This window comes from Oncorhynchus gorbuscha, linkage group LG07 (genome assembly GCF_021184085.1).
Source record: "Oncorhynchus gorbuscha isolate QuinsamMale2020 ecotype Even-year linkage group LG07, OgorEven_v1.0, whole genome shotgun sequence".
Classification (NCBI taxonomy): Eukaryota; Metazoa; Chordata; class Actinopteri; order Salmoniformes; family Salmonidae; genus Oncorhynchus; species Oncorhynchus gorbuscha.
The window spans coordinates 5,638,054-5,655,180 of NC_060179.1; the positions used below are offsets into that span (position 1 = coordinate 5,638,054).

At 47.6% G+C, this 17,127-nt stretch overlaps 1 protein-coding gene across 16 annotated transcripts in view; it reads left to right on the top strand.

Moving 5' to 3' along the window:
- The window catches only part of eya1 (EYA transcriptional coactivator and phosphatase 1), a 153,233-nt gene extending 136,793 nt beyond the window's left edge, over positions 1-16,440 (top strand). For all 16 annotated transcript variants that reach the window (XM_046355421.1, XM_046355429.1, XM_046355432.1 and 13 more), the window contains one exon: positions 15,784-16,440. In XM_046355421.1, coding sequence (XP_046211377.1) covers positions 15,784-15,864 — 81 coding nt within the window. In that variant the 3' untranslated portion in view covers positions 15,865-16,440. The remainder of the gene's footprint in view (positions 1-15,783) is intronic.
- Positions 16,441-17,127: the final 687 nt, after the last annotated feature.

The following is a 17,127-nucleotide window of genomic DNA, read 5'->3' on the forward strand; positions in this document are numbered from 1 at the left end:
CCTCCACATTGACTCTGTACCATAATACCCTGTATATATGCTCTGGATAAGAGCGTCTGCTAAATGACTTAAATGTAAATGTAATATATTCTCCACATTGACTCTGTACCGGTACCCCCTGTATATAGTCTCCACATTGTCTCTGTACCGGTACCCCCTGTATATAGCCTCCACATTGACTCTGTACCAGTACCCCATGTATATAGCCTCCACATTGACTCTGTACCGGTACCCCCTGTATATAGCCTCCACATTGACTCTGTACCCCCTGTATATTGCCTCAACATTGTCTCTGTAACGGTACCCCCTGTATATAGTCTCCACATTGACTCTGTACCGGTACCCCCTGTATATAGCCTCCACATTGACTCTGTACCCCCTGTATATTGCCTCCACATTGACTCTGTACCGGTACCCCCTGTATATAGCCTCCACATTGACTCTGTACCGGTACCCCCTGTATATTGCCTCCACATTGTCTCTGTACCGGTACCCCCTGGATATAGCCTCCACATTGTCTCTGTACCGGTACCCCCTGTATATAGCCTCCACATTGACTCTGTACCGGTACCCCCTGTATATAGCCTCCACATTGACTCTGTACCGGTACCCCCTGTATATAGCCTCCAGATTGACTCTGTACCGGTACCCCCTGTATATAGCCTCCACATTGACTCTGTACCGGTACCCTCCTGTATATAGCCTCCACATTGTCTCTGTACCGGTACCCCCTGTATATAGCCTCCACATTGACTCTGTAGCAGTACCCCATGTATATAGCCTCCACATTGACTCTGTACCGTAATACCCTGTATATATTCTCCACATTGACTCTGTACCGGTACCCCCTGTATATAGTCTCCACATTGTCTCTGTACCGGTACCCCCTGTATATAGCCTCCACATTGACTCTGCACCAGTACCCCATGTATATAGCCTCCACATTGACTCTGTAACGGTACCCCCTGTATATAGCCTCCACATTGACTCTGTACCGGTACCCCCTGTATATAGCCTCCACATTGACTCTGCACCAGTACCCCATGTATATAGCCTCCACATTGACTCTGTACCGTAATACCCTGTATATAGCCTCTACATTGAGTCTGTACCGTAATACCCTGTATATAGCCTCCACATTGACTCTGTACCGTAATACCCTGTATATAGCCTCCACATTGACTCTGTACCGTAATACCCTGTATATATCCTCCACATTTACTCAGTACCGTAATACCCTGTATATAGCCTCCACATTGACTCTGTACCGTAATACCCTGTATATAGCCTCCACATTGACTCTGTACCGGTACCCCCTGTATATAGTCTCCACATTGACTCTGTACCAGTACCCCATGTATATAGCCTCCACATTGACTCTGTACCGGTACCCCCTGTATATAGCCTCCACATTGACTCTGTACTGGTACCCCCTGTATATAGCCTCCACATTGACTCTGTACCGGTAACCCCTGTATATAGCCTCCACATTGACTCTGTACCGGTACCCCCTGTATATAGTCTCCACATTGACTCTGTACCGGTAACCCCTGTATATTGCCTCAACATTGTCTCTGTACCGGTACCCCCTGTATATAGCCTCCACATTGACTCTGTAGCAGTACCCCATGTATATAGCCTCCACATTGACTCTGTACCGTAATACCCTGTATATATTCTCCACATTGACTCTGTACCGGTACCCCCTGTATATAGTCTCCACATTGTCTCTGTACCGGTACCCCCTGTATATAGCCTCCACATTGACTCTGTACCAGTACCCCATGTATATAGCCTCCACATTGACTCTGTACCGGTACCCCCTGTATATAGCCTCCACATTGACTCTGTACCCCTGTATATTGCCTCAACATTGTCTCTGTAACGGTACCCCCTGTATATAGTCTCCACATTGACTCTGTACCGGTACCCCCTGTATATAGCCTCCACATTGACTCTGTACCCCCTGTATATTGCCTCAACATTGTCTCTGTAACGGTACCCCCTGTATATAGTCTCCACATTGACTCTGTACCGGTACCCCCTGTATATAGCCTCCACATTGACTCTGTACCCCCTGTATATTGCCTCCACATTGACTCTGTACCGGTACCCCCTGTATATAGCCTCCACATTGACTCTGTACCGGTACCCCCTGTATATTGCCTCCACATTGTCTCTGTACCGGTACCCCCTGGATATAGCCTCCACATTGTCTCTGTACCGGTACCCCCTGTATATTGCCTCCACATTGACTCTGTACCGGTACCCCCTGTATATAGCCTCCACATTGACTCTGTACCGGTACCCCCTGTATATAGCCTCCAGATTGACTCTGTACCGGTACCCCCTGTATATAGCCTCCACATTGACTCTGTACCGGTACCCTCCTGTATATAGCCTCCACATTGTCTCTGTACCGGTACCCCCTGTATATAGCCTCCACATTGACTCTGTAGCAGTACCCCATGTATATAGCCTCCACATTGACTCTGTACCGTAATACCCTGTATATATTCTCCACATTGACTCTGTACCGGTACCCCCTGTATATAGTCTCCACATTGTCTCTGTACCGGTACCCCCTGTATATAGCCTCCACATTGACTCTGCACCAGTACCCCATGTATATAGCCTCCACATTGACTCTGTAACGGTACCCCCTGTATATAGTCTCCACATTGACTCTGTACCGGTACCCCCTGTATATAGCCTCCACATTGACTCTGTACCCCCTGTATATTGCCTCAACATTGTCTCTGTAACGGTACCCCCTGTATATAGTCTCCACATTGACTCTGTACCGGTACCCCCTGTATATAGCCTCCACATTGACTCTGTACCCCCTGTATATTGCCTCAACATTGTCTCTGTACCGGTACCCCTCTATATAGCCTCCACATTGTCTCTGTACCGGTACCCCCTGTATATAGCCTCCACATTGACTCTGTACCGGTACCCCCTGTATATAGTCTCCACATTGACTCTGTACCGGTAACCCCTGTATATAGCCTCCACATTGACTATGTACCGGTACCCCCTGTATATTGCCTCAACATTGTCTCTGTACCGGTACCCCTCTATATAGCCTCCACATTGACTCTGTACCGGTACCCCCTGTATATAGCCTCCACATTGTCTCTGTACCGGTACCCCCTGTATATAGTCTCCACATTGACTGGGTACCAGTACCCCATGTATATAGCCTCCACATTGACTCTGTACCGGTACCCCCTGTATATAGCCTCCACATTGACTCTGTACCGGTACCCCCTGTATATAGTCTCCACATTGACTCTGTACCGGTACCCCCTGTATATAGTCTCCACATTGACTCTGTACCGGTACCCCCTGTATATTGCCTCCACATTGTCTCTGTACCGGTACCCCTCTATATAGCCTCCACATTGACTCTGTACCGGTACCCTCCTGTATATAGTCTCCACATTGACTCTGTACCGGTACCCCCTGTATATAGCCTCCACATTGACTCTGTACCGGTACCCCCTGTATATAGTCTCCACATTGACTCTGTACCGGTACCCCCTGTATATAGTCTCCACATTGACTCTGTACCGGTACCCCCTGTATATTGCCTCCACATTGACTCTGTACCGGTACCCTCCTGTATATAGCCTCCACATTGACTCTGTACCAGTACCCCATAGCCTCCACATTGACTCTGTACCGTAATACCCTGTATATAGCCTCCACATTGAGTCTGTACCGTAATACCCTGTATATAGCCTCCACATTGACTCTGTACCGTAATACCCTGTATATAGCCTCCACATTGACTCTGTACCGTAATACCCTGTATATATCCTCCACATTTACTCAGTACCGTAATACCCTGTATATAGCCTCCACATTGACTCTGTACCGTAATACCCTGTATATAGCCTCCACATTGACTCTGTACCGGTACCCTCCTGTATATAGCCTCCACATTGACTCTGTACCAGTACCCCATAGCCTCCACATTGACTCTGTACCGTAATACCCTGTATATAGCCTCTACATTGAGTCTGTACCGTAATACCCTGTATATAGCCTCCACATTGACTCTGTACCGTAATACCCTGTATATAGCCTCCACATTGACTCTGTACCGTAATACCCTGTATATATCCTCCACATTTACTCAGTACCGTAATACCCTGTATATAGCCTCCACATTGACTCTGTACCGTAATACCCTGTATATAGCCTCCACATTGACTCTGTACCGGTACCCCCTGTATATAGTCTCCACATTGACTCTGTACCAGTACCCCATGTATATAGCCTCCACATTGACTCTGTACCGGTACCCCCTGTATATAGTCTCCACATTGACTCTGTACCGGTACCCCCTGTATATAGCCTCCACATTGTCTCTGTACCGGTACCCCCTGTATATAGTCTCCACATTGACTCTGTACCGGTAACCCCTGTATATTGCCTCAACATTGTCTCTGTACCGGTACCCCTCTATATAGCCTCCACATTGACTCTGTACCGGTACCCCCTGTATATAGCCTCCACATTGTCTCTGTACCGGTACCCCCTGTATATAGCCTCCACATTGACTCTGTAGCAGTACCCCATGTATATAGCCTCCACATTGACTCTGTACCGTAATACCCTGTATATATTCTCCACATTGACTCTGTACCGGTACCCCCTGTATATAGTCTCCACATTGTCTCTGTACCGGTACCCCCTGTATATAGCCTCCACATTGACTCTGTACCAGTACCCCATGTATATAGCCTCCACATTGACTCTGTACCGGTACCCCCTGTATATAGCCTCCACATTGACTCTGTACCACCTGTATATTGCCTCAACATTGTCTCTGTAACGGTACCCCCTGTATATAGTCTCCACATTGACTCTGTACCGGTACCCCCTGTATATAGCCTCCACATTGACTCTGTACCCCCTGTATATAGCCTCAACATTGACTCTGTAGCAGTACCCCATGTATATAGCCTCCACATTGACTCTGTACCGTAATACCCTGTATATATTCTCCACATTGACTCTGTACCGGTACCCCCTGTATATAGTCTCCACATTGTCTCTGTACCGGTACCCCCTGTATATAGCCTCCACATTGACTCTGTACCAGTACCCCATGTATATAGCCTCCACATTGACTCTGTAACGGTACCCCCTGTATATAGTCTCCACATTGACTCTGTACCGGTACCCCCTGTATATAGCCTCCACATTGACTCTGTACCGTAATACCCTGTATATAGCCTCTACATTGAGTCTGTACCGTAATACCCTGTATATAGCCTCCACATTGACTCTGTACCGTAATACCCTGTATATAGCCTCCACATTGACTCTGTACCGTAATACCCTGTATATATCCTCCACATTTACTCAGTACCGTAATACCCTGTATATAGCCTCCACATTGACTCTGTACCGTAATACCCTGTATATAGCCTCCACATTGACTCTGTACCGGTACCCCCTGTATATAGTCTCCACATTGACTCTGTACCAGTACCCCATGTATATAGCCTCCACATTGACTCTGTACCGGTACCCCCTGTATATAGCCTCCACATTGACTCTGTACTGGTACCCCTGTATATAGCCTCCACATTGACTCTGTACCGGTAACCCCTGTATATAGCCTCCACATTGACTCTGTACCGGTACCCCCTGTATATAGTCTCCACATTGACTCTGTACCGGTAACCCCTGTATATTGCCTCAACATTGTCTCTGTACCGGTACCCCCTGTATATAGCCTCCACATTGACTCTGTAGCAGTACCCCATGTATATAGCCTCCACATTGACTCTGTACCGTAATACCCTGTATATATTCTCCACATTGACTCTGTACCGGTACCCCTGTATATAGTCTCCACATTGTCTCTGTACCGGTACCCCCTGTATATAGCCTCCACATTGACTCTGTACCAGTACCCCATGTATATAGCCTCCACATTGACTCTGTACCGGTACCCCCTGTATATAGCCTCCACATTGACTCTGTACCCCCTGTATATTGCCTCAACATTGTCTCTGTAACGGTACCCCCTGTATATAGTCTCCACATTGACTCTGTACCGGTACCCCCTGTATATAGCCTCCACATTGACTCTGTACCCCCTGTATATTGCCTCAACATTGTCTCTGTAACGGTACCCCCTGTATATAGTCTCCACATTGACTCTGTACCGGTACCCCCTGTATATAGCCTCCACATTGACTCTGTACCCCCTGTATATTGCCTCCACATTGACTCTGTACCGGTACCCCCTGTATATAGCCTCCACATTGACTCTGTACCGGTACCCCCTGTATATTGCCTCCACATTGTCTCTGTACCGGTACCCCCTGGATATAGCCTCCACATTGTCTCTGTACCGGTACCCCCTGTATATTGCCTCCACATTGACTCTGTACCGGTACCCCCTGTATATAGCCTCCACATTGACTCTGTACCGGTACCCCCTGTATATAGCCTCCAGATTGACTCTGTACCGGTACCCCCTGTATATAGCCTCCACATTGACTCTGTACCGGTACCCTCCTGTATATAGCCTCCACATTGTCTCTGTACCGGTACCCCCTGTATATAGCCTCCACATTGACTCTGTAGCAGTACCCCATGTATATAGCCTCCACATTGACTCTGTACCGTAATACCCTGTATATATTCTCCACATTGACTCTGTACCGGTACCCCCTGTATATAGTCTCCACATTGTCTCTGTACCGGTACCCCTGTATATAGCCTCCACATTGACTCTGCACCAGTACCCCATGTATATAGCCTCCACATTGACTCTGTAACGGTACCCCCTGTATATAGTCTCCACATTGACTCTGTACCGGTACCCCTGTATATAGCCTCCACATTGACTCTGTACCCCCTGTATATTGCCTCAACATTGTCTCTGTAACGGTACCCCCTGTATATAGTCTCCACATTGACTCTGTACCGGTACCCCCTGTATATAGCCTCCACATTGACTCTGTACCCCCTGTATATTGCCTCAACATTGTCTCTGTACCGGTACCCCTCTATATAGCCTCCACATTGTCTCTGTACCGGTACCCCCTGTATATAGCCTCCACATTGACTCTGTACCGGTACCCCCTGTATATAGTCTCCACATTGACTCTGTACCGGTAACCCCTGTATATAGCCTCCACATTGACTATGTACCGGTACCCCCTGTATATTGCCTCAACATTGTCTCTGTACCGGTACCCCTCTATATAGCCTCCACATTGACTCTGTACCGGTACCCCCTGTATATAGCCTCCACATTGTCTCTGTACCGGTACCCCCTGTATATAGTCTCCACATTGACTGGGTACCAGTACCCCATGTATATAGCCTCCACATTGACTCTGTACCGGTACCCCCTGTATATAGCCTCCACATTGACTCTGTACCGGTACCCCCTGTATATAGTCTCCACATTGACTCTGTACCGGTACCCCCTGTATATAGTCTCCACATTGACTCTGTACCGGTACCCCCTGTATATTGCCTCCACATTGTCTCTGTACCGGTACCCCTCTATATAGCCTCCACATTGACTCTGTACCGGTACCCTCCTGTATATAGTCTCCACATTGACTCTGTACCGGTACCCCCTGTATATAGCCTCCACATTGACTCTGTACCGGTACCCCCTGTATATAGTCTCCACATTGACTCTGTACCGGTACCCCCTGTATATAGTCTCCACATTGACTCTGTACCGGTACCCCCTGTATATTGCCTCCACATTGACTCTGTACCGGTACCCTCCTGTATATAGCCTCCACATTGACTCTGTACCAGTACCCCATAGCCTCCACATTGACTCTGTACCGTAATACCCTGTATATAGCCTCCACATTGAGTCTGTACCGTAATACCCTGTATATAGCCTCCACATTGACTCTGTACCGTAATACCCTGTATATAGCCTCCACATTGACTCTGTACCGTAATACCCTGTATATATCCTCCACATTTACTCAGTACCGTAATACCCTGTATATAGCCTCCACATTGACTCTGTACCGTAATACCCTGTATATAGCCTCCACATTGACTCTGTACCGGTACCCTCCTGTATATAGCCTCCACATTGACTCTGTACCAGTACCCCATAGCCTCCACATTGACTCTGTACCGTAATACCCTGTATATAGCCTCTACATTGAGTCTGTACCGTAATACCCTGTATATAGCCTCCACATTGACTCTGTACCGTAATACCCTGTATATAGCCTCCACATTGACTCTGTACCGTAATACCCTGTATATATCCTCCACATTTACTCAGTACCGTAATACCCTGTATATAGCCTCCACATTGACTCTGTACCGTAATACCCTGTATATAGCCTCCACATTGACTCTGTACCGGTACCCCCTGTATATAGTCTCCACATTGACTCTGTACCAGTACCCCATGTATATAGCCTCCACATTGACTCTGTACCGGTACCCCCTGTATATAGTCTCCACATTGACTCTGTACCGGTACCCCTGTATATAGCCTCCACATTGTCTCTGTACCGGTACCCCCTGTATATAGTCTCCACATTGACTCTGTACCGGTAACCCCTGTATATTGCCTCAACATTGTCTCTGTACCGGTACCCCTCTATATAGCCTCCACATTGACTCTGTACCGGTACCCCCTGTATATAGCCTCCACATTGTCTCTGTACCGGTACCCCCTGTATATAGCCTCCACATTGACTCTGTAGCAGTACCCCATGTATATAGCCTCCACATTGACTCTGTACCGTAATACCCTGTATATATTCTCCACATTGACTCTGTACCGGTACCCCCTGTATATAGTCTCCACATTGTCTCTGTACCGGTACCCCCTGTATATAGCCTCCACATTGACTCTGTACCAGTACCCCATGTATATAGCCTCCACATTGACTCTGTACCGGTACCCCCTGTATATAGCCTCCACATTGACTCTGTACCACCTGTATATTGCCTCAACATTGTCTCTGTAACGGTACCCCCTGTATATAGTCTCCACATTGACTCTGTACCGGTACCCCCTGTATATAGCCTCCACATTGACTCTGTACCCCCTGTATATAGCCTCAACATTGACTCTGTAGCAGTACCCCATGTATATAGCCTCCACATTGACTCTGTACCGTAATACCCTGTATATATTCTCCACATTGACTCTGTACCGGTACCCCCTGTATATAGTCTCCACATTGTCTCTGTACCGGTACCCCCTGTATATAGCCTCCACATTGACTCTGTACCAGTACCCCATGTATATAGCCTCCACATTGACTCTGTAACGGTACCCCCTGTATATAGTCTCCACATTGACTCTGTACCGGTACCCCCTGTATATAGCCTCCACATTGACTCTGTACCCCCTGTATATTGCCTCAACATTGTCTCTGTAACGGTACCCCCTGTATATAGTCTCCACATTGACTCTGTACCGGTACCCCCTGTATATAGCCTCCACATTGACTCTGTACCCCCTGTATATTGCCTCAACATTGTCTCTGTACCGGTACCCCTCTATATAGCCTCCACATTGACTCTGTACCGGTACCCCCTGTATATAGTCTCCACATTGACTCTGTACCAGTACCCCATGTATATAGCCTCCACATTGACTCTGTACCGGTACCCCCTGTATATAGCCTCCACATTGACTCTGTACTGGTACCCCCTGTATATAGCCTCCACATTGACTCTGTACCGGTAACCCCTGTATATAGCCTCCACATTGTCTCTGTACCGGTACCCCCTGTATATAGCCTCCACATTGACTCTGTAGCAGTACCCCATGTATATAGCCTCCACATTGACTCTGTACCGTAATACCCTGTATATATTCTCCACATTGACTCTGTACCGGTACCCCCTGTATATAGTCTCCACATTGTCTCTGTACCGGTACCCCCTGTATATAGCCTCCACATTGACTCTGTACCAGTACCCCATGTATATAGCCTCCACATTGACTCTGTAACGGTACCCCCTGTATATAGTCTCCACATTGACTCTGTACCGGTACCCCCTGTATATAGCCTCCACATTGACTCTGTACCCCCTGTATATTGCCTCAACATTGTCTCTGTAACGGTACCCCCTGTATATAGTCTCCACATTGACTCTGTACCGGTACCCCCTGTATATAGCCTCCACATTGACTCTGTACCCCCTGTATATTGCCTCAACATTGTCTCTGTACCGGTACCCCTCTATATAGCCTCCACATTGACTCTGTACCGGTACCCCCTGTATATAGTCTCCACATTGACTCTGTACCAGTACCCCATGTATATAGCCTCCACATTGACTCTGTACCGGTACCCCCTGTATATAGCCTCCACATTGACTCTGTACTGGTACCCCCTGTATATAGCCTCCACATTGACTCTGTACCGGTAACCCCTGTATATAGCCTCCACATTGTCTCTGTACCGGTACCCCCTGTATATAGCCTCCACATTGACTCTGTAGCAGTACCCCATGTATATAGCCTCCACATTGACTCTGTACCATAATACCCTGTATATATTCTCCACATTGACTCTGTACCGGTACCCCTGTATATAGTCTCCACATTGTCTCTGTACCGGTACCCCCTGTATATAGCCTCCACATTGACTCTGTACCAGTACCCCATGTATATAGCCTCCACATTGACTCTGTACCGGTACCCCCTGTATATAGTCTCCACATTGACTCTGTACCGGTACCCCCTGTATATAGCCTCCACATTGACTCTGTACCCCCTGTATATTGCCTCAACATTGTCTCTGTAACGGTACCCCCTGTATATAGTCTCCACATTGACTCTGTACCGGTACCCCCTGTATATAGCCTCCACATTGACTCTGTACCCCCTGTATATTGCCTCAACATTGTCTCTGTACCGGTACCCCTCTATATAGCCTCCACATTGACTCTGTACCGGTACCCCCTGTATATAGTCTCCACATTGACTCTGTACCAGTACCCCATGTATATAGCCTCCACATTGACTCTGTACCGGTACCCCCTGTATATAGCCTCCACATTGACTCTGTACTGGTACCCCCTGTATATAGCCTCCACATTGACTCTGTACCGGTAACCCCTGTATATAGCCTCCACATTGTCTCTGTACCGGTACCCCCTGTATATAGCCTCCACATTGACTCTGTAGCAGTACCCCATGTATATAGCCTCCACATTGACTCTGTACCATAATACCCTGTATATATTCTCCACATTGACTCTGTACCGGTACCCCCTGTATATAGTCTCCACATTGTCTCTGTACCGGTACCCCCTGTATATAGCCTCCACATTGACTCTGTACCAGTACCCCATGTATATAGCCTCCACATTGACTCTGTACCGGTACCCCCTGTATATAGCCTCCACATTGACTCTGTACCACCTGTATATTGCCTCAACATTGTCTCTGTAACGGTACCCCCTGTATATAGTCTCCACATTGACTCTGTACCGGTACCCCCTGTATATAGCCTCCACATTGACTCTGTACCCCCTGTATATAGCCTCAACATTGACTCTGTAGCAGTACCCCATGTATATAGCCTCCACATTGACTCTGTACCGTAATACCCTGTATATATTCTCCACATTGACTCTGTACCGGTACCCCCTGTATATAGTCTCCACATTGTCTCTGTACCGGTACCCCTGTATATAGCCTCCACATTGACTCTGTACCAGTACCCCATGTATATAGCCTCCACATTGACTCTGTAACGGTACCCCCTGTATATAGTCTCCACATTGACTCTGTACCAGTACCCCCTGTATATAGCCTCCACATTGACTCTGTACCCCCTGTATATTGCCTCAACATTGTCTCTGTAACGGTACCCCCTGTATATAGTCTCCACATTGACTCTGTACCGGTACCCCCTGTATATAGCCTCCACATTGACTCTGTACCCCCTGTATATTGCCTCAACATTGTCTCTGTACCGGTACCCCTCTATATAGCCTCCACATTGACTCTGTACCGGTACCCCCTGTATATAGTCTCCACATTGACTCTGTACTGGTACCCCCTGTATATTGCCTCCACATTGTCTCTGTACCGGTACCCCCTGGATATAGCCTCCACATTGTCTCTGTACCGGTACCCCCTGTATATAGCCTCCACATTGACTCTGTACCGGTACCCCCTGTATATAGCCTCCACATTGACTCTGTACCGGTACCCCCTGTATATAGCCTCCAGATTGACTCTGTACTGGTACCCCCTGTATATAGCCTCCACATTGACTCTGTACCGGTACCCTCCTGTATATAGCCTCCACATTGACTCTGTACCGGTACCCCCTGTATATAGTCTCCACATTGACTCTGTACCGGTACTCCCTGTATATAGCCTCCACATTGACTCTGTACCACTACCCCCTGTATATAGCCTCCACATTGACTCTGTACTGGTACCCCCTGTATATAGCCTCCACATTGACTCTGTACCGGTACCCCCTGTATATAGTCTCCACATTGACTCTGTACCGGTACCTCCTGTATATAGCCTCCACATTGACTCTGTACCGGTACCCCCTGTATATAGCCTCCACATTGACTCTGTACCGTAATACCCCGTATATAGCCTCCACATTGACTCTGTACCGGTACCCCCTGTATATAGCCCCCACATTGACTCTGTACCGGTACCCCCTGTATAGAGCCTCCACATTGACTCTGTACCGGTACACCCTGTATATAGCCTCCACATTGACTCTGTACCGTAACACCCTGTATATAGCCTCCACATTGACTCTGTACCAGTACCCCCTGTATATAGCCTCCACATTGACTCTGTACTGTAATACCCTGTATATAGCCTCCACATTGACTCTGTACCGTAATACCCAGTATATAGGCTCCACATTGACTCTGTACCGTAACACCCTGTATATAGCCTCCACATTGACTCTGTACCAGTACCCCCTGTATATAGCCTCCACATTGACTCTGTACCAGTACCCCCTGTATATAGCCTCCACATTGACTCTGTACCGTAATACCCTGTATATAGCCTCCACATTGACTCTGTACCAGTACTCCCTGTATATAGTCTCCACATTGACTCTGTACCGTAATACACTGTATATAGCCTCCACCTTGACTCTGTACCGGTACCCCCTGTATATAGCCTCCACATTGACTCTGTACCGTAATACCCTGTATATAGCCTCCACATTGACTCTGTACCGTAATACCCTGTATATAACCTCCACATTGACTCTGTACCGGTACCACCTGTATATAGCCTCCACATTGACTCTGTACCGGTACCCCCTGTATATAGGCTCCACATTGACTCTGTACCAGTACCCCATAGCCTCCACATTGACTCTGTACCGTAATACCCTGTATATAGTCTCCACATTGACTCTGTACCGGTATCCCCTGTATATAGTCTCCACATTGACTCTGTACCGGTACCCCCTGTATATAGCCTCCACATTGACTCTGTACCGGTACCCCCTGTATATAGCCTCCACATTAACTCTGTACCGTAATACCCTGTATATAGCCTCCACATTAACTCTGTACCGTAATACCCTGTATATAGCCTCCACATTGAATCTGTACCGTAATACCCTGTATATAGCCTCCACATTAACTCTGTACCGTAATACCCTGTATATAGCCTCCACATTAACTATGTACCGTAATACCCTGTATATAGCCTCCACATTGAATCTGTACCGTAACACCCTGTATATAGCCTCCACATTGACTCTGTACCAGTACCCCCTGTATATAGCCTCCACATTGACTCTGTACCGTAATACCCTGTATATAGCCTCCACATTGACTCTGTACCGTAATACCCAGTATATAGGCTCCACATTGACTCTGTACCGTAATACCCTGTATATAGCCTCCACATTGACTCTGTACCGTAATACCCTGTTTATAGTCTCCACATTGACTCTGTACCGTAATACCCTGTATATAGCCTCCACCTTGACTCTGTACCGGTACCCCCTGTATATAGCCTCCACATTGACTCTGTACCATAATACCCTGTATATAGCCTCCACATTGACTCTGTACCGTAATACCCTGTATATAGCCTCCACATTGACTCTGTACCAGTACTCCCTGTATATAGTCTCCACATTGACTCTGTACCGTAATACACTGTATATAGCCTCCACCTTGACTCTGTACCGGTACCCGCTGTATATAGCCTCCACATTGACTCTGTACCGTAATACCCTGTATATAGCCTCCACATTGACTCTGTACCGTAATACCCTGTATATAACCTCCACATTGACTCTGTACCGGTACCACCTGTATATAGCCTCCACATTGACTCTGTACCGGTACCCCCTGTATATAGGCTCCACATTGACTCTGTACCAGTACCCCATAGCCTCCACATTGACTCTGTACCGTAATACCCTGTATATAGTCTCCACATTGACTCTGTACCGGTATCCCCTGTATATAGTCTCCACATTGACTCTGTACCGGTACCCCCTGTATATAGCCTCCACATTGACTCTGTACCGGTACCCCCTGTATATAGCCTCCACATTAACTCTGTACCGTAATACCCTGTATATAGCCTCCACATTAACTCTGTACCGTAATACCCTGTATATAGCCTCGACATTGAATCTGTACCGTAATACCCTGTATATAGCCTCCACATTAACTCTGTACCGTAATACCCTGTATATAGCCTCCACATTAACTATGTACCGTAATACCCTGTATATAGCCTCCACATTGAATCTGTTCCCGTAATACCCTGTATATAGCCTCCACATTGACTCTGTACCGTAATACCCTGTATATAGCCTCCACATTGACTCTGTACCATAATACCCTGTATATAGCCTCCACATTGACTCTGTACCGTAATACCCTGTATATTGCCTCTACATTGAATCTGTACCGTAATACCCTGTATATAGCCTCCACATTGAATCTGTACCGTAATACCCTGTATATAGCCTCCACATTGAATCTGTACCGTAATACCCTGTATATAGCCTCCACATTGACTCTGTACCGTAATACCCTGTATATAGCCTCCACATTGACTCTGTACCGTAATACCCTGTATATAGCCTCCACATTGACTCTGTACCGTAATACCCTGTATATAGCCTCCACATTGACTCTGTACCGTAACACCCTGTATATAACCTCCACATTGACTCTGTACCGTAATACCCTGTATATCGCCTCCACATTGACTCTGTACCGTAATACCCTGTATATAGCCTCCACATTAACTCTGTACCGTAACACCCTGTATATAGCCTCCACATTGACTCTGTACCGTAATACCCTGTATATAGCCTCCACATTGACTCTGTACCGTAATACCCTGTATATAGCCTCCACATTAACTCAGTACCAGTATCCCCTGTATGTATTTTTATTTTTTACTGCTGCTCTTTAATAACTTGTTACTTTTATTATTATTTATTATTATTTATTTTTATATTATTTTATCTCTTATTCTTATCCGGATGTTTTTGGTACTGCACTGTTGTTTAAGGGCTCGTACACCTATTGTATTCGGTGACTAATAAAATAAGATTTGCATCGGCAATCTTCAAGAAATTTCTACGCCTTTTTTTACAAGGAGTTAACCCTACCAAAATACATTGTAAAATCACCCCTGGTTCTAGTACACACTTAGAAAAAAAGGGTTCTTCATTTGGCACTAAATAGAGATTTTGTTTTCAAAAAAGTGTGTACCTATTCTGATGGTCCTGTTTCCTGTTTCCTCTCTCCTCTCCGCAGCACAACATGCCCTTCTGGAGAATCTCCAGCCACTCTGACCTCATGGCCCTCCACCATGCTCTGGACCTGGAGTACTTGTAGCTACCGCTTCCTACTGCTCAGACCGTGACACCTACAGCTCGGCCTTCCGGCCCACTGCACCTACCCGTAGGCCCCTACACCCTACCGGCCCAATGCACCTACCCAAAGGCCCCACAACTGCTCTACCAGACCCTACTGGCCCCTAAATGGCCCATACCGGCCCCTACTGGCTCATACTGGCTCCTACTGGCCCCTACCAACCCCTACTGGTCCCTAATGGCCCCTAGCGCTCCACATACCACAACTACTCTACCAGACCTTACTGGCTCCTGCTGGCCCCTACCAACCCCTACTGGCCCCTACCAACCCCCACTGGCCACTACCAACCCCTACTGGCCCCAACTGGCCCCTACTGACCCCTACTGGTCTCTAGTATTCCACATACCACAACTACTCTACCAGACCCTACACTTCCTGCTCCACCTTGCCTTGCAACCTTTCAACTTTCAACTTTCACCACAGCCACTCAGGTCCTCCCACCCAGAACAGACTCTCTGGGGCCCTTTGTGTCGCCTGCTCTCCCCCTTATTTACCTGGCTGCCCTCTTGCCCTCCCTCCTTCCCGCCCTCCCCTCCCTGCATTCAACTAGAGAGAAAAAATGAACAGAAAGAGACCTTTAAAAAAAGAGAAACTGAACAATGAAACAGTCGACATCATGTTGACATACGGCCACAATTCATCTGAACCCTGTACCTGTCTTCATTATCTGTGCGTTCGTTCTGAAGGCCCCCGCCCCAAACAACCCGAGTGGGGGTGACATCCAACTCTCTCTCTGTCCCTCTCTCTGTCCCTCTCTCTGTCCCTCTCTCTGTCCCTCTCTCTGTCCCTCTCTCTGTCCCTCTCTCTGTCCCTCTCTCTGTCCCTCTCTCTGTCCCTCTCTCTGTCCCTCTCTCTGTCCCTCTCTCTGTCCCTCTCTCTGTCCCTCTCTCTGTCCCTCTCTCTGTCCCTCTCTCTGTCCCTCTCTCTGTCCCTCTCTCTGTCCCTCTCTCTGTCCCTCTCTCTGTCCCTCTCTCTCTCTGTCCCTCTCTCTCTCTGTCCCTCTCTCTCTCTGTCCCTCTCTCTGTCCCTCTCTCTGTCCCTCTCTCTCTCTGTCCCTCTCTCTCTCTGTCCCTCACTCTCTCTGTCCCTCTCTCTGTCCCTCTCTCTGTCCCTCTCTCTGTCCCTCTCTCTGTCCCTCTCTCTCTCTGTCCCTCTCTCTCTCTGTCCCTCTCTCTGTCCCTCTCTCTCTCTGTCCCTCTCTCTCTCTGTCCCTCTCTCTCTCTG